This window comes from Pseudophryne corroboree, chromosome 11 (assembly GCF_028390025.1).
Source record: "Pseudophryne corroboree isolate aPseCor3 chromosome 11, aPseCor3.hap2, whole genome shotgun sequence".
In the NCBI taxonomy this organism is placed as follows: Eukaryota; Metazoa; Chordata; class Amphibia; order Anura; family Myobatrachidae; genus Pseudophryne; species Pseudophryne corroboree.
Window position 1 is genome coordinate 349649384 of NC_086454.1, and position 21924 is coordinate 349671307.

The 21924-nt window shown below is 48.6% G+C and overlaps 1 protein-coding gene across 1 annotated transcript in view; it reads right to left on the minus strand.

Moving 5' to 3' along the window:
- Window positions 1–4028: 4028 nt before the first annotated feature.
- The window catches only part of LOC134969796 (glucose-6-phosphate isomerase-like), a 37324-nt gene continuing 19428 nt past the window's right edge, over window positions 4029–21924 (minus strand). Inside the window, exons 10-18 of the mRNA XM_063945974.1 lie at window positions 10785–10845; window positions 9875–9918; window positions 9621–9773; window positions 9404–9533; window positions 8466–8542; window positions 7638–7766; window positions 6680–6755; window positions 5336–5402; window positions 4029–4416 (exon numbers count right to left, since the gene is read on the minus strand). Of these exons, the coding sequence (XP_063802044.1) occupies window positions 4293–4416; window positions 5336–5402; window positions 6680–6755; window positions 7638–7766; window positions 8466–8542; window positions 9404–9533; window positions 9621–9773; window positions 9875–9918; window positions 10785–10845 (861 nt within the window). The 3' untranslated portion in view covers window positions 4029–4292. The remainder of the gene's footprint in view (window positions 4417–5335; window positions 5403–6679; window positions 6756–7637; window positions 7767–8465; window positions 8543–9403; window positions 9534–9620; window positions 9774–9874; window positions 9919–10784; window positions 10846–21924) is intronic.

Consider the following 21924-nt stretch of genomic DNA (forward strand, 5'->3'; position numbering starts at 1 on the left):
AAGTGATACGCTGTTCAGCAACTGCTCTCTTGATCTCGCTTTTATGAGGAGATCGTCCAAGTACGTGATAATAGGGACACCTTGCTTCCGCAGGAGCACCATAATTTCCGCCATTACCTTGGTGAATATTCTCAAGGCCGTGGAGAGACCAAACGGCAACGTTTGAAATTGGTAATGACCATCCCGTACCGCAATTCTGAGGTACGCCTGATGAGGTGGATAAATGGGGACATGAAGGAATGCATCCTTTATGTCCCAGTCACCATAAAATCTCCCCCTTTCAGGCTTGTAATCACCGCTCTTAGCGATTCCAACTTGAACCCTTTCAGGTATATGTTCAGGGATTTTAAATTCAATATGAGTCCGACCGAACCGTCTGGTTTCAGGACTACAACATGGTCGAATAATAACCCCCTCCTTGTTGAAGGAGGGGAACCTTGACCACCACCTGTTGAAGATACAATTTATGAATTGCAGTTAACACTGTTTCCCTCTCGTGGGGGGAAGCCAGCAGGGCCGTCGGTGAGGTGGCATCTTCTCAAAGTCCAGCTTGTATCCCTGAGACACAATATCTATTGCCCAGGGATCTAACAGGGAGTGAACCCACTTGTGGCTGAACTTACAAAGGCATGCCCCCACCGGGCCTAGCTCCGCCTGTGGAGCCCCAGCGACATGCGGTGGATTTTTGTAGAGGCCGGGGAGGACTTCTGTACCTGGGAACTAGCCGTGTTGTGCAGCTTCTTTCCTCTGCCCCTGGCAAGAAAGGACACACCTCGGACTTTCTGGTTTCTTTATTCGAAAGGCTGCATTTGATAATGTCATGCTTTCGTAGGCTGTGCAGGAATATAAGGCAAAATATCAGCATTACCAGCTATAGCTGTGGAGACCAGGTCCGAGAACCCTTCTCCACACAATCCTCAGCCTTCCAAATGCCTCTTAAGTCGGCATCATCTGTCCATTGCATATTCTACAGGACACGTCAAGCAGAAATCGACATAGCTTTGACTCTAGGACCCAGTATACTCATGTCTCTTTGGGCAAGATAGATATATATATATATATATAGATAGATATATAGATATATATATAGATATATATACACACACATACACACATACATACATACATACTAGGGTCTCAATCTCTGCTGATAAGGTACCTGTGCACGCTGCAACAGCGATATAAACCCATGCCGACACAATCGCCAGTCTGAGTAGTATACTAGAATGTGCACGCTATCTGCAGGATCCCTGAGAATAGCTAGTGCTACCTTCTGGGGAAACGGGTCACCCTAGGGGAAGATTCCCATCACATCCTGGCCCTAGTGGGGAAAGGATACTGCCTGAGAATTCCTTGTGGGAAGCTGCAGTCTCTTGTCTGGAGTTTCCCGCTCTTTTTCCTCATGAGAGGAGGGAAATTTACCTCAGCTTTCTTCCCCTTAACATGTGTACCCTTGTGTCAGGGACAAATGAGTCATCAGTGATATGCAAATCCTTTTATTACAATAATCATATATTGAATACCTTTCAGCCATTTTGGCTGTAACTTTGCATTATCGTAGTCGACACTGGAGCCAAACTCTGTGTCGATATCAGTGTTTATTATTTTGGATAGTGATCATTGTGAGACTCTGAAGGTCTCTGTGACATAGGGACAGACATGGGTAGATTTCCTGTCTGTTCTCTAATCTTTTGTGCAATAAATTTACCTCAGCACTTACACATATCCAAACAGGTGTCAGTGTTGTCGACGGAGACACCCTCTCACACATATTTGCCCTATCTCCTCCTTAGGGGAGCCTTTTACCTCAGACATGTCGACACACCACACACACAGGGGATGCTCTATTTGAAGACAGTTCCCCCACAAGGCCCTTTGGAGAGAGAGTATGCCAGCACACACCCCAGCGCTATATGACCCAGGAATCACACAGTAACTTAGTGTTAACCCAGTGGCTGCTGTATATATTGTTTTTGCACCAAATTTATATCCCTTCCCCCCCCCCCCTCTCTCTCTCTCTCTTTTTACCCTCTTCTATTGCAGGGGAGAGCCTGGGGAGCTTCTCTCAGCAGATCTGTGGAGAGAAAATGGCACTGGTGAGTGCTGAGGAAGAAGGCCCTGCCCCCTCAGCGGCGGGCTTCTGTCCCGTTTCTGTATATAAATAATGGCGGGGGCTCGTGTGTGTGTGTATATATATATATATATATATATATATATATATATATATATATAAATAAAATAAATAAAAGTGCCCGACTGTACATGTATAATTTTGCCAAAAAGGTATCTTAATTGCTGCACAGGGCGCCCCCCCTGCACCCTAGTGTGACCGGAGTGTGTGGTGTGCTGTGGGAGCAATGGCGCACAGCTGCAGTGCTGTGCGCTACCTTAAGTGAAGGCCGAAGTCTTCAGCCGCCGATTTCGATGTCTTCATGCTTCTGCTGCTTCTGTTCTTCTGGCTCTGCGAGGGGGACGGTGGCGCGGCTCCGGGAACAGACGATCAAGGTTAGGTACCCGTGTTCGATCCCTCTGGAGCTAATGGTGTCCAGTAGCCTAAGAAGCGCTACCTAGCTGCCGTGAGTAGGTTTGCTTCTCTCCCCTCAGTCCCTCGTAGCAGAGAGTCTGTTGCCAGCAGAAGCTCTCTGAAAATAAAAAACCTAACAAAATACTTTCTTTTCTAGCAAGCTCAGGAGAGCCCACTAGGAGCACCCAGCTCTGGCCAGGCACAGATTCTAACTGAGGTCTGGAGGAGGGGCATAGAGGGAGGAGCCAGTGCACACCAGATAGTACTAAATCTTTTAGACTGCCCAGTCTCCTGCAGAGCCCGCTATCCCCATGGTCCTTACGGAGTCCCCAGCATCCACTAGGATGTTAGAGAAACCACAGCTGAAATCCAAAACGAAATCTGTATGACGAATTAAGGAGCTAGATATAGAGAGATCTATCTATTAATGTAACATGCTTCTGCTATGATGTATATATAGGGTGACATGCTGCAGCTATATAATGTATGTATATGTGATCATGGCACATGTGCAGACGGACACAAATCACCCGTATGCCAAATTGCTAGTTACCCACTGTAGTTGAATAACCCCCTTATTGTGCAGACAGTATGTATGGTCATGTATATTGGGGGTTATTCAGACCTGATCGCACACTAGGTTTTTTGCTGCGCTCAGGTCAGAACTGCGCATGTGCCGCAATGCGCATCACACTGGTACAAAGCGGAGCATTGCTGAGCGATGGATTGTATGAAGAATCCAGTCGCACAGCCGATGGCAAGAAGATTGACAGGAAGAAGGCATTTGTGGGTGGCAACTGACTCTTCTGGGAGTGGTCAGAAAAACGCAGGCGTGTCCAAGCATTTGCAGGGAGGGTGTCTGACGTCAATTCTGGGACCGGACAGGCTGAAGTGATCGCAGCGGCTAAGTTCTGAGCAACTCAGAAACTGCACAAAATCTGTGACGGCCGGCTGCACATGCGATAGCACAGTTGCAAAGCGAAAACACACTCTCCTATAGGCGGCGACTATCTGCTCACAACAGTGCAAAAAACCCCTAGCGAGTGATCAGGTCTGAATTTGGACCATTGGGCACAATTCATACATGTCAGCTTGTGTTTTCGAAACCTTAGATGATATCTTCAAATCAAAGTTTGTTACAACAACACATTGGTAACCTCTCCCCCCACACACAGTGCCCTAAAGGGATAGGATATTGAAGACATCGGCTTCCTCACCAACTCCTCTCCTCCGCCAAAGGACATCTGTGCAATAGACGCAACACCAAGTCCTGCAACGATCTCTCTAACAGTAACCAGCAACTATTTTTGTAGGTTAGATGAAAGGAAAAAAGTCCAAAGTCTTAAAGCTGAATAAGAAATAATGGTCCTGTGTAATGTAGTGGTTGTAGCTAGTCTCTGGCATTTGTGGCTGTGGCCGTTGGAAGCAGCATTTAGAGGAGGATTAGTGTATTAATCAGGTTCCTTCATCATTACCGTAAACTCATTCCAAACAGGACACTACAGATGTTTGTGACTTTTATTGTGTAAACCGATGTTTTCACAGGACAGTGCAATATTGAAGCCATACCTAGGAATCTGTGGACTACAAGGGAGTGTTGGGGGGACCTGCTCACTCATGGAGCTCTCCCCGACTTCCCGCCTGGAACACTGCAACATCAGACATAAAGGAGACAAATACAAAACAGACTACAGTCAGGAAAGTGCTTCTTGCTGAAAGCAGAGCGGCATCACAAGTGCGACCTTTGGAAGCTCTTCTGGCCCCAAGTTCAGGATCTGTTCTTCTTGATGAAGTTAATGAGGCCGTTGGTGGAGCCATCGTGAGAGGTGACCGGGGCATCAGACTCCAGCTCGGGCTCAATCTTCTTGGCCAACTGCTTCCCAAGTTCAACCCTGCAGAGACACCGGAACACAATGAAGTTGGGATGGCTGAGACTTGTAGTTCATCACAGGCTGGAAGCTGTACTGCTCAGCCATTCATCAGGGCAGAACCCTTATTACTTCCCAATACACATGGTGACACTTTATACCATCACTTCCTGTACACGGGATAACGCTGCTTCCCCAGTAATTGGAGTAACAATGATGTTACCTGAGTAAGTGTCTGTAAGGAATAGCGTTACTAGAGCTGCACCAATGTAAAAGCCACACAGTGACGCCGGGTACACACTGGAGCGACGGGGAAAGTCATTCAGATATCAGCACAAATCCCCGTCAGTCCAGATTACCCGTACACACTGGGGCGACATTACTGAAGGATCATGTTCCGTCCTTCATTAGCATACCATAGGACGCTAGCGATATTCAGGTTTGACGTGCAGCACAATAAACCAGACAAGGTCGCTAGTGACCGCAGGAACCCGCATGTCGGCATACACACTGCACTGGATTGATAGATATATCGTCTGATCCTGCAGATGGGACAATCACATCGCTCAGTGTATTCCCAGCTGATCAGTATTGAGGCATGGTCAGACCATGATGCAAGATCACCGACCCAACCATCACAGAGACATGTTCTACTATTACTGGATGGTATACAGGAGGTCATCAGGATGTCTGAGAGGAACACGCCACCATCTGTGCAATTACTACATGTAAGCATCGCCGCCTGGCATCTCCATAACTCCAGTCCTGCCCACGGCGGCTTATGGGCCAGAGGTGAGATAGCGGGAGGGTCAGAGGTTACCTGCGGATTTAAGAAGCAAAGTAGTGGAAGCAGCAGTGGCAGGAGGTGAAGGACACGAGCGGGACACTAGGGCTGGGGAGCTGCTAGGCATTACACAGGGGACAGTAGAGAGGTTTCACTCACCCCCACTGGTCGTAACTGTTGATGTCCCACACAACACCTTGGACGAAGATCTTGTGTTCATACATGGCTGGTGGAGGAGAGAACGGAACGCAAGTCAGACGAACCAGCAACATTCAGAATACAAGGGAAACTTAGCTTGGTTTTAACAGAAAATGGATCATGTGTCAATAAAAGGTTGTGGTAATATCTAGAGCAGGCCTGGCCAACCTGTGGCTCTCCAGCTGTTGTAAAACTACAAGTCCCATCATGCTTTGCCACAGTTTTGCTATTAAGGAATGCTAAAACTGTGGCAGGGCATGCTGGGATGTGTAGTTTCACAACATCTGGAGCGCCACAGGTTGGCCAGGCCTGCTCTAGAGGAAAGATCTGAGGTAAAGGTCCACTCACTATCCATTTTTCCTATTGGTCAGTAGGAGTTTAAGGGCCTGATTCAGTTTTGCATGCAGCTGCCTGATGTTTGCAGTGTGCATCTGTGTCCCAATTACTAGAACTGAAATGCATAACAGAAGGAACCTTCCTCCTAGCGCTATTCATTTTGTGTTCAGCTGAATTGAACCCATAGGAGTGCGCAGTCTGACAGATCGCACCTGCCATAGTGCATCTGAAACCAGAACTGCAATGCCGCAAGAGGCGTGTCTCTGTATTAATGAAATCAGCAGTGGCATTCACATAAGACAGACATGGCTGCGCATGACACCGAATCACCCCCTAAATGTCCTAATGATCTTTATGTGAAAGCCTTGAGGGAGGATTAGTAGGACACCCTTACACCACACAGGCATCCAGCATCTGCTGTTTCAGGTCGTACCATAGTGTGTGAGCAGGGCCTTCCTACCTCTGACCGTTATTACCCAGTTTTCTCTTATCACTGTGTCCAGTTGTAAAGCGCAACAGAATTTGCTGTGCTATATAAGAAAGGGTTAATATACACAGGAACACTTTATGCCGTCAGTCGCATTACCATACGTCTAAGCAGCAAGTAATTACTAATCAGGACTGGACAGGTACACTGAGGCTGAGTAACCTGCGTTACTTACCTGGATGTAAGATGGATGGTCTGCCCATCTATCCTCCCATTTAATGCCCTCAGAGAGATGTAAGTGCACAAGTATTTTGGGAGGGGAAACTCCATTTTGAATATTTCTACGCAACAACAGTAACACACAAAGTCATGATTATATAGAAGACAGGTGTAGGCAATGTGTGACACTACACATCCCAGCATGCCCTGCCACAGTTTTGCTGTTAAACCATGCTGGGAGGTATAGTTCCACCGGCAGCTGGAGTGCCGCACATTGCCAACCCCTGATATAGAATATGAGGCTCTAGCATAGAGACACTTACCTATTAGAGATCCCAGTATGAATGGATTGAGTTTGGTGAACACAATAGAATTAGTTGGTCGGTTTCCTTCAAAGACCTAAAGAAAGGCAGGGGAAAAAAATGAGCGTTCAGAGGCGGAACTACCATTTGTGCAGCAGGTGCATTGTTCCGGGGCCCCTGAGGTCTAATGGGCCCACTGCTGCCCAGGCCAGCAATGAGGTATCCCCTCCCCCCCACAGACCATTTTGAGAAATGTTGGATGAATGCAGTACACAGCAGGGTGGGCAACTGCCTCTCCCCCATTACTTGGTAACACTGCCTCTCCGTGTCACCCACCATTACTTGGTAACACTGCCTCTCCCCATCACCCACTGCCTCCCCTCCATTACTTGGAAACACTGCCTCTTCCCCATCACCCACTGCCTCCCCTCCATTACTTGGAAACACTGCCTCTTCCCCATCACCCATTGCCTCCCCTCCATTACTTAGAAACACTGCCTCTTCCCCATCACCCGAGAGTTTCATGGAGAATTACTTATGACCCAGAATGACCAGAGTTTATGGGGAAGGATATTCCTGTAGTCACCAAGTTCTGCTAGATGAACGGGGTGGCTCCGCTTTTACATGTAGGGCACATGCCACCTGTGTAAGACCCCTATCATGGTAAGAGGAGCATTGGGCCTATCCCGTGACTTGCATGTACCCCCAGTCTGCAACAAGCAGTTGTGCCTTACAGTAATAATCTCTGGAGGCTGCAGCCTAGAGTAACCTTGTACGTGGAGGGTAGGTGGCTCCAGCGATCAGGCCACGCAGCCACCTCTAGCCAAGCAACTTACTACACATTAGATATTAAGCCAACGTGAAGCGCTGTCACCATGTGGCCTCTACACTGAGGTGACATTTTATCCTAGGTTAGTAAACATGGAGATATTTTCCCATCCCAGCAAGTGGGGTGTCCTGGGCTACAATCGGCACTTACCTTGTGTGGCAGCAACTTGTCCAGCGCCTCTCCACTCAGACCAGAGGCCTGCAGTTCTGCCTTGGCTTCTTCTGTGGATTTGCCCTTCATGAGAGCCTCCGTCTGTGCCAGGAAGTTGGCCAAGAGGATCTGACACAAAAGGAACAATGGTCAGGACATTCTCCTGCCGGTATAGAATGAGGGGAGCCGAGCATCTCCTGCACTGCTGGAGGGTCTGTCTCAGACTGCACCAAGGGGTCTATGTACTAAGCCTTGCAGATAGATAAAGTACCAGCCAATCAGCTCCTTGCTGCCATGTTACAGGCAGTGTTTGAAAAACAGGAGCTGATTGGTTGGTACTTTATCTCTCCAAGGCTTAGTACATAGACTCCAAAGTTTGTATAATAGAATGGATGACAAAATAGGTGGCGCTGGATGAAGTGTTTCACATACAGCTATATAGCAGCCACATTGTCAGATACATAAACCACCGAGTCCATGTTCTCCTACCACACCCAATCATGTTACTGTGAGGAGCTGAACCAAGCATGGCTGCTTCTGTGATGTGGGAGGAACAGACATGATCAGAGGGTGCGGAATACAGCGCTGGTTTACAAAAGGCCGTTTCCAGCCACAAATATAAAGTGGACCAGTCCCCTGCAACGAGTCCTCACTGACTCCCAATCCATCCCCTGAGAAGCACCTCAGATATCAGACCACTGAGGGTCTCTGCGATATGACTGGCTCCTAGTGACTAGGCGGCATGCACCCGGATAGTCGCTCAGCCCGCAGCACATTGTGCTCCTGCTCTGTGTAAGCAACGTTTACTTGCAGACCATTGTGTCTCACCTTGTGATGCAGCCCGTTCCGGATGAGATTCTGAGTCTGTATTGGGATGAGGAAGTCACAAGGGATTATGCGGGTCCCTATAGAGGAGATAATGTAGGCAGACGGGTGAGGATACTGGTAATCTGATACAAGTCACAACATATCCCAGCGGGCAACGCATTCTGAGAGATTTAGTTCAACAGCAGGAAAGCCACAGGCTACCTCTGAATAAAGTCTGGTCAAGAGGTAGGTAAATAGAAGAAGTGAAGCTTCTGCTGACAGAGGACCGTACGCACTGTGGGCCTAGACTTTATAATGTAGGGTTTTAGCTGACTGCCACTGCACGTGGGACCACCAACTCGTTGGGCACCCAGTGATCATGCGACAGGGCGATTAAAAACCCTCTATGCAGGCGACTGTCATGTGAAAATGTACAGAGTCTGACCACTGTCTTCGTCACTCAATAGGCTGCTACTCCACACAGCACTTCAGTACTCCCCCAGCACCCCCACTGCTGCGCTGTATCAACCCCTCCCTCCACACAGACATCCCTATAATTAAGGTGGTCAGGCACCTTCTAGATACAGCATAGCTGTACCTTTAGCCCCAAGTGAGTGCAGTAATTACCAAACCCATACTACACTGAGATAGCCAGACTGATGTCAGGTTAATTGAAAACTCTACAGGAATTTGTAATCCTTCAGAAGAGTAAATGCAGCGACGCTAAAGAAACCACTTACCTACTGTGCGGGTGGGTAGTAAACCTCCTAATTATAAAGTGCAACATTTACATTTAGTGCAATATTGCGCTCTGTCACTAGGTGGCACTGTTGCTTTCCTAGTTCTAGCACATTGGTCTGCACAGGCCCAGCAGGAACAGGCACGAGCTGCACAATTGTGTGATAGGCGTATTGAGGTCTTGCCCCAATAAGTAAAGCATTAGGGGGAGAGGGGTTTACCTTGGTGTATGAGCTGATAGAACGCGTGCTGGCCATTAGTTCCAGGCTCTCCCCACACAATAGGCCCAGTGTTGTAATTCACACGCGCACCAGACTTTGTGACGTATTTCCCATTGGACTCCATGTCTCCCTGCCAGGGAGAGAAGTATTGTTACTGTATGATGTACCACGGATGGAGACTGGGCTCTTCAGGTGATTGGTCAGCTGTGCTACCGACCTGCTGGAAGTAAGCGGCAAATCGGTGCATGTACTGGTCATATGGCAGCATGGCGTGAGTCTCGCACCCGTAGAAGTTGATGTACCAGACTCCCAGCATGGCCAGAATGACCGGGATGTTGTTCTCCAGAGGAGCGGTACAGAAGTGATTGTCCTAGAAGATGACACATTTACGGTCATTCAACCACACTTATAAGAAAAAATAATAATGTAGCTTTGATTAATTATTAACCAAACACTAGATACGCTACTCACCATCCAATGAGCACCTGCGAGAAGCTTCTCAAAGTTGTCAAAGCCTGGAACACATGACAAGGGGGTAAATGCAGTTAGTGTTCACTGTAGAGTGGGCAGGGTGCCATCCGCAAACCAGGGCTAGTCTGCATGTGCATTCAAGAAAAGGGGTGTGGCCTTGTGATACACCCCTTACTCACTCTTTGGGGGGGGGGGGGGGGGGGGGGGAACGCTGCCCCAAGTTCTCCCCGCACTGACTAGACGCCATGCGCACAGCGCCTATTCACCAGCGCTGAACTGCAGCCTGCGGTTAGGGATAAGCAGGCTGTTTTAGTGGGGGCACATTTGAAAATTGTGCAAGGTATGACACCCTGCTGAAACGGCCTAATGTAATCCGTGTATCACAGCCGCCTAGGTCAGAGGTTCTCAGATGTGGTCCTCAAGGCTCCAACAGTCCATGTTTTAAGTTTAGGCATGCTTGGCCACAGGTGACTTAATTAGCAGCTCAGTCAACTGGATTTAAACCATCTGCGCTGAGCCAGGGATCTACCTAAAACCAGGACCGTTGGGGTGTCTTGAGGATCAGATTTGATAACCCCTGCCTAGAAAAGACTTGCAGGATTAATACCTAGTGCAGAGGTTATGTAACTTGTGCAAATATTCTCTCAATCATTTAGATCAGTGGTTCCTATACTGTGTGGGGTTTGATGGTCCAAGTAAATTTGTGGTCCATTCAATAGGCAAAACCAGTACTGGTGGCTACCAATAAAATGTGAACAGATGCGACACCCTGTCCCTAACCACATAATGGGCCCTAAGGACAGGCGAGCATAATTCCTCATTTAGAAAAACAGAACACATATGTTAGTGAATAGTTCTAGATTAGTCAACACTGTCTTAGAGCAAAGAGGTAATGTCATGTTATTCTTACCAATATGAAGGGCAATTGAGAGACCGATGGCGGACCAGAGAGAGTAACGGCCTCCTACCCACTTACGAGGGGGAAAATAAAAAATAAAGTTAGATTTGTTGCAAAATACTGGATCATCATGACATATTACTATTAAATACATAATATAAAGCAAGGTCCGTGCCAAAACATTACCCCGACAGTGACCTTTATGTGTGCAGGACAGACCATCTCTATGACCTTTATGTATACAGGACGGACCATCTCTATGACCTTTATGTGTGCAGGACAGACCTGCTGCACTCTGCAGTGCAAGAAAGGTCAGAACTGAGAATAACTAGGAGGCGGAGTGCAGCGCTGGGTTAGGTTACTGCTCAGCTGTCAGAGGGTAGACCAACACTAGGCACATTACAAGGCTGCACAGAGAACAGAGGCCGATCTACAGCACTATCCAGCCACACATGGGGGCAATAACAGCACGTCTAAAGGAGATATAGGTGGAAAGTTACACATTAGTGCCTGGATTGTACAAGGCACTTGTAACAGGACATTACATCACGGTACACACAAGACAGACATGTTTGTGGATCCACCAGCGGTCAATTCAGGCAAGTGTACACACTTAGCAAACAGTCTCTCGATGCGTCAGATCATCCAGCTGGGAATATGAATTTGCATGGCCAGCTGTGATGTCAGCCCCTGCAGCAAGTGTGCAGGCTGTTCGCAGACTGCCCGAACGTACAGTCAGATGCAGCTTGTGCAGCATGGCTGATATGACACTAGGGGCAGGATGTACTGACACCCTGAGATCTCTGTAGGTGCGAGATGCTGTCCTGTTGCAACTCCCATCTGCAAGTTCAGAGGCCTCTTTTTCTATCCGACACAGCCAACATCATATAGGCCATATTTCTGCCATTTACAGGAGAGGATTAGTCTTTAATCTGCTGTATTTCCCCAATTTGAAACCCTCTAAATACTTTATTCATTGGGAGGGGGGGCACTGCACTGGCAAGGAGATCAAGGGGACATTTACTAAGCAGTGATAAGAGTGGAGAAGTGAGCCAGTGTAGAAGTTGCCCCATCAACCAATCAGCAGCTTAGTATGCAAATTATAGATATGTCAGTGCCGATTGGTTGCTATGGGCAACTTCTCCACTCTTATCACTGCTTAGTAAATGTCCCCCTTAGGGTAGACTTTGCATAGTTAAGTCTTCCTGTGAGGTACAATACAGTGGATTCCGCAGGGAATACATCTGGGTGTCAAGTTGGATCTTGATCCGAGTCACCAACAGGCTAAAGTTTTGACTGCTCCCAGGATGCATTGCACTGCCTCCTGTATAACCCCACCTTCAGGCACTGGAGCTCAGTTTTGTTAACCAGTCCAATGCAGTAGCAGGTAAAGAGACAGTAGATGTTAGTCACATAGAACCACGGTCTCATAACAGGAGAAGGGACCAGCGGCTAACGCCATACAAACCCAAAGCAGCCAAGTGCGTCAGGGTGGGCACCCTGTGGAATCCAGTGTACCTCGCAGAAAGATTTAACCATGGTAAGTCTACCATAAATCTCCTTTTCTGCAATGGGGTACACTGGAATTCCACCGGGAACAACATTAGGGATGTCCTAAAGCAGTTCCTCATGGGAGGGAACAAGAACCTGGAATCCAAAGGAAGCATCCTGGAAGGCGCAAGTATCAAAGGCATAGAACCTGATGAATGTTCAGAGGACCACATAACCACCTTGCAGTTCAGCGGACGTGCCTCGGTGGACTGCCGAAGGTGGTCCATCAGACAGTAGAATGGGATTTGGATGTGGTACGAGCTCCTGCTGCTATCAAAGACCGCTCATTGGAGGACAGAACAGAAGAGAAAAGGCTGGAACCACAATCTCTTGGTTAAGATGAAGAGGACACCTTAGGTAGATTAACCAGGGTGAGTACGAACAACTGCCTGGTCATGGTGACAATTCAGAAAGGGTGAACGACAAGGCACCCAAGTCTGACACCATCCTAGCAGAGGCAATAGCGAGTAAAAAAATAAGAATTTACTTACTGATAATTCTATTTCTCATAGTCCGTAGTGGATGCTGGGGACTCCGAAAAGACCATGGGGAATAGCGGCTCCGCAGGAGACTGGGCACAAAGTAAAAGCTTTAGGACTAGCTGGTGTGCACTGGCTCCTCCCCCTATGACCCTCCTCCAAGCCTCAGTTAGGATACTGTGCCCGGACGAGCGTACACAATAAGGAAGGATTTTGAATCCCGGGTAAGACTCATACCAGCCACACCAATCACACCGTACAACTTGTGATCTGAACCCAGTTAACAGCATGATAACAGAAGGAGCCTCTGAAAAGATGGCTCACAACAACAATAACCCGATTTTTGTAACAATAACTATGTACAAGTAATGCAGACAATCCGCACTTGGGATGGGCGCCCAGCATCCACTACGGACTATGAGAAATAGAATTATCGGTAAGTAAATTCTTATTTTCTCTAACGTCCTAGTGGATGCTGGGGACTCCGAAAGGACCATGGGGATTATACCAAAGCTCCCAAACGGGCGGGAGAGTGCGGATGACTGCAGCACCGAATGAGAGAACTCCAGGTCCTCCTCAGCCAGGGTATCAAATTTGTAGAATTTAGCAAACGTGTTTGCCCCTGACCAAGTAGCTGCTCGGCAAAGTTGTAAAGCCGAGGCCGCCCAAGATGAGCCCACTTTCCGTGTGGAATGGGCTTTTACAGATTTTGGCTGTGGCAGGCCTGCCACAGAATGTGCAAGCTGAATTGTACTACAAATCCAACGAGCAATCGTCTGCTTAGAAGCAGGAGCACCCAGCTTGCTGGGTGCATACAGGATAAACAGCGAATCAGATTTTCTGACTCCAGCCGTCCTGGAAACATATTTTTAGGGCCCTGACTACGTCCAGCAACTTGGAATCCTCCAAGTCCCTAGTAGCCGCAGGCACCACAATAGGCTGGTTTAAGTGAAATGCTGAAACCACCTTAGGAAGAAATTGAGGACGAGTCCTCAATTCTGCCCTGTCCGTATGAAAAATTAGGTAAGGGCTTTTATAGGATAAAGCCGCCAATTCTGAGACACGCCTGGCTGAAGCCAGGGCTAACAGCATTACCACTTTCCATGTGAGATATTTTAAGTCCACAGTGGTGAGTGGTTCAAACCAATGTGATTTTAGGAATCCCAAAACTACATTGAGATCCCAAGGTGCCACTGGAGGCACAAAAGGAGGCTGTATATGCAGTACTCCCTTGACAAACGTCTGAACTTCAGGAACAGAAGCCAGTTCTTTTTTGGAAGAATATTGACAGGGCTGAAATTTGAACCTTAATGGACCCTAATTTGAGGCCCATAGACAGTCCTGTTTGCAGGAAATGCAGGAAACGACCCAGTTGAAATTCCTCTGTAGGGGCCTTCCTGGCCTCGCACCACGCAACATATTTACGCCAAATACGGTGATAATGTTGTATGTTACATCCTTCCTGGCTTTGATCAGGGTAGGGATGACTTCATCCGGAATGCCTTTTTCCTTCAGGATTCGGCGTTCAACCGCCATGCCGTCAAACGCAGCCGCGGTAAGTCTTGGAACAGACATGGTCCCTGCTGGAGCAGGTCCTTTCTTAGAGGTAGAGGCCACGGGTCTTCCGTGAGCATCTCTTGAATTTCCGGGTACCAAGTCCTTCTTGGCCAATCCGGAGCCACGAGTATAGTCTTTACTCCTCTCCTTATGATTCTCAGTACTTTTGGTATGAGAGAGGAAGAGGAGGGAACACATATACTGACTGGTACACCCACGTGTTACCAGAGCGTCCACAGCTATTGCCTGAGGGTCCCTTGACCTGGCGCAATATCTGTCCAGTTTTTTGTTGAGGCGGGACGCCATCATGTCCACCTTTGGTTTTTCCCAACGGTTCACAATCATGTGGAAGACTTCTGGGTGAAGTCCCCACTCCCCCAGGTGAAGATCGTGTCTGCTGAGGAAGTCTGCTTCCCAGTTGTCCACTCCCGGAATGAACACTGCTGACAGTGCTATCACATGATTCTCCGCCCAGCGAAGAATCCTTGCCACTTCCATCATTGCCCTCCTGCTTCTTGTGCCGCCCTCTCTGTTTACGTGGGCGACTGCCGTGATGTTGTCCGACTGGATCAACACCGGCTGACCCTGAAGCAGAGGTCTTGCCTGACTTAGGGCATTGTAAATGGCCCTTAGTTCCAGGATATTTATGTGAAGTGACGTTTCCATGCTTGACCACAAGCCCTGGAAATTTCTTCCCTGTGTGACTGCTCCCCAGCCTCTCAGGCTGGCATCCGTGGTCACCAGGACCCAATCCTGAATGCCGAATCTGCGGCCCTCTAGGAGATGAGCACTCTGTAACCACCACAGGAGAGACACCCTTGTCCTTGGAGACAGGGTTATCCGCTGATGCATTTGAAGATGCGATCCGGACCATTTGTCCAGCAGATCCCACTGAAAAGTTCTTGCGTGGAATCTCCCGAATGGAATCGCTTCGTAAGAAGCCACCATCTTTCCCAGGACCCTTGTGCATTGATGTACTGACACTTGGCCTGGTCTTAGGAGGTTCCTGACTAGGTCGGATAACTCCTTGGCTTTCTCCTCCGGGAGAAACACCTTTTTCTGTACTGTGTCCAGAATCATCCCTAGGAACAGCAGACGTGTCGTCGGAATCAGCTGTGATTTTGGAATATTTAGAATCCATCCGTGCTGTCGTAGTACTACTTGAGATAGTGCTACTCCGACCTCTAACTGTTCTCTGGACCTTGCCCTTATCAGGAGATCGTCCAAGTAAGGGATAATTAAGACGCCTTTTCTTCGAAGAAGAATCATTTCGGCCATTACCTTGGTAAAGACCCGGGGTGCCGTGGACAATCCAAACGGCAGCGTCTGAAACTGATAGTGACAGTTCTGTACCACAAACCTGAGGTACCCTTGGTGAGAAGGGCAAATTGGGACATGGAGGTAAGCATCCTTGATGTCCAGAGACACCATATAGTCCCCTTCTTCCAGGTTCGCTATCACTGCTCTGAGTGACTCCATCTTGAACTTGAACCTTTTTATGTAAGTGTTCAAGGATTTCAGATTTAAAATGGGTCTCACCGAGCCGTCCGGCTTCGGTACCACAAACAGCGTGGAATAATACCCCTTTCCCTGTTGTAGGAGGGGTACATTGATTATCACCTGCTGGGAATACAGCTTGTGAATGGCTTCCAATACCGCCTCCCTGTCGGGGGGAGACGTTGGTAAAGCAGACTTCAGGAACCGGCGAGGGGGGAGATGTCTCGAATTCCAATTTGTACCCCTGAGATACTACCTGCAGGATCCAGGGGTCCACTTGCGAGTGAGCCCACTGCGCGCTGAAATTCTTGACGGGCCCCCACCGTGCCTGAGTCCGCTTGTAAGGCCCCAGCGTCATGCTGAGGACTTGGCAGAAGCGGGGGAGGGCTTCTGTTCGTGGGAAGAGGCTGTCTGCTGCAGTCTTTTTCCCCTTCCTCTGCCCCGGGGCAGATATGAGTGGCCTTTTGCCCGCTTGCCCTTATGGGGACGAAAGGACTGAGCCTGAAAAGACGGTATCTTTTTCTGCTGCGAGGTGACTTGGGGTAAAAAGGTGGATTTTCCAGCCGTTGCCACCAGGTCCGATAGACCGACCCCAAATAACTCCTCCCCTTTATACGGCAATACTTCCATATGCCGTTTGGAATCCGCATCCCCTGACCACTGTCGCGTCCATAATCCTCTTCTGGCAGAAATGGACATCGCACTTACTCTTGATGCCAGAGTGCAAATATCCCTCTGTGCATCTCGCATATATAGAAATGCATCCTTTAAATGCTCTATAGTCAATAATATATTGTCCCTGTCCAGGGTATCAATATTTTCAGTCAGGGAATCCGACCAAGCCACCCCAGCACTGCACATCCAGGCTGAGGCGATTGCTGGTCGCAGTATAATACCAGTATGTGTGTATATACTTTTAAGGATATTTTCCAGCTTCCTATCAGCTGGTTCCTTGAGGGCGGCCGTATCAGGGGACGGTAACGCCACTTGTTTTGATAAGCGTGTGAGCGCCTTATCTACGCTAGGGGGTGTTTCCCAACGCGCCCTAACCTCTGGTGGGAAAGGGTATAATGCCAATAATTTTTTTAGAAATTAGCAGTTTTTTATCGGGGGAAACCCACGCATCACCACACACACCTCATTTAATTCATCTGATTCAGGAAAAACTACGGGTAGTTTTCACACCCCACATAATACCCTTTTTTGTGGTACTTGTAGTATCAGAAATATTCAAAACCTCCTTCATTGCCGTGATCATGCAACGTGTGGCCCTACTGGAAAATACGTTTGTTTCCTCACCGTCGACACTGGAGTCAGTGTCCGTATCGACCGGAGGTAACGGGCGTTTTATAGCCCCTGACGGTGTTTGAGACGCCTGTACAGGTATTAACTGATTTGCCGGCTGTCTCATGTCATCAGTCTTTTGTAAAGTGCCGACACTATCACGTAATTCTTTCCATAAGACCATCCAGTCAGGTGTCGACTCCCTAAGGGGTGACATCACTAACACAGGCAATTTGCTCCGCCTCCACACCATTTTCCTCCTCATACATGTCGACACAGCGTACCGACACAGCACACACACAGGGAATGCTCTGATAGAGGACAGGACCCCACTAGCCCTTTGGGGAGACAGAGGGAGAGTTTGCCAGCACACACCAGAGCGCGCTATATATATTATATATACACATACACATACATACATACATACACACACACACACACACACACACACACACACACACACACACAGGGATAACCTTATAAGTGTTTTTCCCTAATATAGCTGCTGTATATATTAATATGCCAATTTAGTGCCCCCCCTCTCTTGTTTTACCCTGTTTGTTGTGCAGGACTGCAGGGGAGAGTCAGGGAGCCTTCCTCCAACGGAGCCGAGGAAAAAATGGCGCTTGTGTGAGGAGATAGGCTCCGCCCCTTTTTCGGCGGCCTTTCTCCCGCTTTTTTGTGGAACTGGCAGGGGTTAAATACATCCATATAGCCCAGGAGCTATATGTGATGTATTTTTAGCCATTTAAGGTATTTTCATTGCGTCCCAGGGCGCCCCCCCCAGCGCCCTGCACCCTCAGTGACCGGAGTGTGAAGTGTGCCCAGAGCAATGGCGCACAGCTGCGGTGCTGTGCGCTACCTTATTGAAGACAGGACGTCTTCTGCCGCCGATTTTCCGGACCTCTTCACTCTTCTGGCTCTGTAAGGGGGCCGGCGGCGCGGCTCCGGGACCCATCCATGGCTGGGCTGTGATCGTCCCTCTGGAGCTAATGTCCGGTAGCCTAAGAAGCCCAATCCACTGCACGCAGGTGAGTTCTCTTCTTCTCCCCTTAGTCCCTCGATGCAGTGAGCCTGTTGCCAGCAGGTCTCACTGAAAATAAAAAAACCTATTTAAACTTTTACTCTAAGCAGCTCAGGAGAGCCACCTAGATTGCACCCTTCTCGTTCGGGCACAAAATCCTAACTGAGGCTTGGAGGAGGGTCATAGGGGAGGAGCCAGTGCACACCAGCTAGTCCTAAAGCTTTTACTTTGTGCCCAGTCTCCTGCGGAGCCGCTATTCCCCATGGTCCTTTCGGAGTCCCCAGCATCCACTAGGACGTTAGAGAAAAACACAACCTTAAGTGTAAGACATTTAAGATCCAGACTCAAGAGGTTCAAATGGAGACTCCTGTAGGGCATTTAAGACAACAGACTGATCCCATGGAGCCACAGGAGGGACATAGGGAGGCTGAATCCATAATATGCCCCGAGTGAACGTATGAACATCAGGAATAGATGTAATTTTCCTCTGAAACCACACAGACAAGGCAGATATATGAACCTTGAGGGAGGACAGTTGAAGGCTTAAATCTACACCTTGTTGTAGAAAAGCCAAGAGCACTGAACGAATACGCATCATAATTCTTAGTAGCACACCAGGTGAATCAAGAGTTCCAGACCCTGTAATAAATCCGTGCAGAAGCAGTTTGCGGGCCTTCAACATGGTTTAAATAACCGCCTCTGAGAATCCCTTGGCCCTCAGGAGTGAAGCTCCAAGAGCCATGCCGTCAAAGCCAGTCTGGCCAGGTCCAAATAGACACAAGGGCCCTGAACAAGGAGGTCTGGACATTGACGCCGCCCTATCGATAGACCCTGCAGATCCGAGAACCAATGCCATCTGGGCCACGCTGGAGAGACAAGAAGTAGTATTCCTCTTAAAGTTCTGTAGAACCCTGGGCAGGAGTGACACTGGAGGGAACATGTATGGCAGCTGAAAGTTCCATGGAATTGCCAGTGCATCCACGAATGCTGCTTGAGGATCCCTTGTCCTTGATACAAAGACTGGAACCTTGTGATTGTGTCGAGACGCCATCAGGTCCACATCTAGTAGGCCCCACTTGTCCTCTAGGAGTTGAAATACTTCCGGATGAAGAGTCGTCAGCACGTGCATGCCGGAGAGGACTGAGGAAATCTGCTTCCCAGTGGAGGACTCAAGGAATGAACACTGCAGATATTGCTGGCAGATGGAGTTCGACCCAACAGAGGATTTTTGATACTTCCAGCATTGCCATGTGGCTTTGAGAGCCACCTTGATTTATGTACGCCACTGTGGTGGTGTTGTCTGATTGTACTTGAACAGGCCTGTTCTGTACCAGAGGCAGGGCCAGTGTCACATTGAACACTGCCCACAATTCCAGAAAGTTTATCAGGAGAGGGGGAGAGTGAGACTCCTCCCTGGTCCACCGACCCTGGAGAGTGTTGCGCCAACACCACACCCCAACCCCGCAGACTGGCATCTGTTGTCAGGAGGACCCAGTTGGAGATCCAGAACAGACAGCCCCTGCTCAACTGTTGGTCCTGTAGCCACCAGCTTAGTGACAGACGAACCTCCGGAGTCAAGGAGATCATTTGAGACCTGATCTGATGAGGCAGGCCGTCCCACTTGGAGAGGATTAACCTCTGCAGAGGGCAAGTGAAATTGGAGCATACTCCACCATGTCAAAAGCAGACACCATGAGGCCTAGTAATTGCATCGCTGAGTGTATTGACACTCTTGGGCTAGAGGAAATATCTGATCCTGTCCTGAAGTTTCAGAACTTTCACTGGAAACAGAAACAGCGAGTGCGTCCATCCAGTAGTGCCCCATGCTCCGAGCAGGGACCAGCTAGGACTTTTTCGAGTTGATGAGCCACCCGTGGGCTAGTAGGAATCGGAACGTCAGTTCCATATGACTGAGGACAACCTCTTGGGAGTTCGCCAGGATTGGCACGTTGTCTAGATATGGCAGGATCCAGATTCCCCGACGACAGATGAGTCATTGTCATCACGACCATTACCTTGGTGATCCGAGGGGCCATGGTCAATCCAAATGGCAGGGCCTGGAATTGATAATGTAGGTTGCCAATAGCAAGCCACATACTGCTGATGCAACACGGCAATAGGAATATACAGGTAAGCATCCTGTATGTCCAGGGGTACCATTAGTCTTCGGGTTCCATGGCCAGTACAATAGAGCGCAGAGTTTCCATACGAAATTTGGACACTCACAAATTTGTTCAATGATTGAGAAAAGGCTGGAAGGACCCATTTGGCTTCGGAACTAGCAACAGTGTTGAATAATATCCCCTGCCTCCGAGACAGAGGTACCGGCACTACCACTCCCGTGTCCAGGAGGGATCGTCAGCCAAGTTTAGAGCTTGCGCTTTTAACAGATCTGCAGGAATAATAGTCGTGCAAAATTGGCGAGTGGGAACATCTCTTCAAAAGAGATTGCATAACCGTGAGCAACAACTTCCCGCACCCAGGCGTCCGAAGTGGTCTTTAACCAGGCCTGGGCAAACTGCAGAAGTCGGCCTCCCACCCTGGGGTCCCCCAGAGGGATGCCTGCCCCATCATGCAGCAGGCTTGTCTTGTTTGGAAGGATGCAGACGGGCAGAACAGGATTTAGACTTAGGCTTAGTGGTTTTGGAAGCACGAGCCTGTTGCCGATACACTTAACCCTTTGCCTTCCTTGTAGGTCAAAAGGAAGAAAGGTGGTACTCTTAGCCTTTGGAGCAGAAGGATTAGTATTTGGGTGACACGCAGTCTTGGCAGTAGCCAAATCAGTTACAATCTTGTTCAGATCCTCCCCAAATAGGATGTCTCCTTTAAAAGGGAGCACCTCCAAGGTCTTTTTGGAGTCCAGGTCCACCTTCCAGGACCTCAACCACATAATTCAATGAGCCAGGATAGATTCCTTGGCTGCCATTACACCTGCATCAGAGGCTGCCTCCTGAATATAGTGGGGAGGATGTGGTAATACAAGACAGATATTGTCTGGCAGTGTCAGAAAATATCCTAGAGGCAGCTCATCCTCAATTGCCTGAACCCATGCTTCAATTCCTTTCGCAGCCCAGGAGGCTGCCATAGTGGGTCTATGTACAGCACTTATAAGGGAGTAAATAGACTTCAGGCATCCCTCCACACGCTTATCAGTCGGTTCCTTCAGTGAGGTGACAGGCAGAGTAGATTACACCAGACAGGCAACACGAGTCCACAGGCGGTGGTGTTTCCCACTTGTTACGCAACTCCGCAGGGATAGGATAATGAGCTAGCATCTTTAGATAGGGAACATTTTCCCTGGAGATAACCAGGATTCCTGATGTATGTCAATTAAATGGTCAGTATGTGGTAAGACTACTTTAGCAACCTTATCAGGTTTCTTAGACACAGTAGTAGGCTCAATGTCATCTATTTGTAGAATTAGCTTAATAGCCTCCACTAGGTCAGGATCAACCTGGGTTGTAGATTCCTCATCAAAAAACAAACAAAAAAAACACACGTATGTGTCTGACGGATCAGTATATTCCCCATCCTCATCGGAAGAATTATCCGAAATATTAGTGGATTGTGAGGAAGAAATGGCCCGTTTAGATGACCCCTTGACCCCCAGAGGGACATGGGGTAGACTTTTGCCTCAAAGATTTATTTAATTGTTGTATCTGGGTAGACAGTGTCCGCCCAGGGCAGATTAACTACAGGGACAATGTGGCTGCAATGGCACAGGAGGTCCCATAGGGGGCGTAAGACATGTCACAAGTGT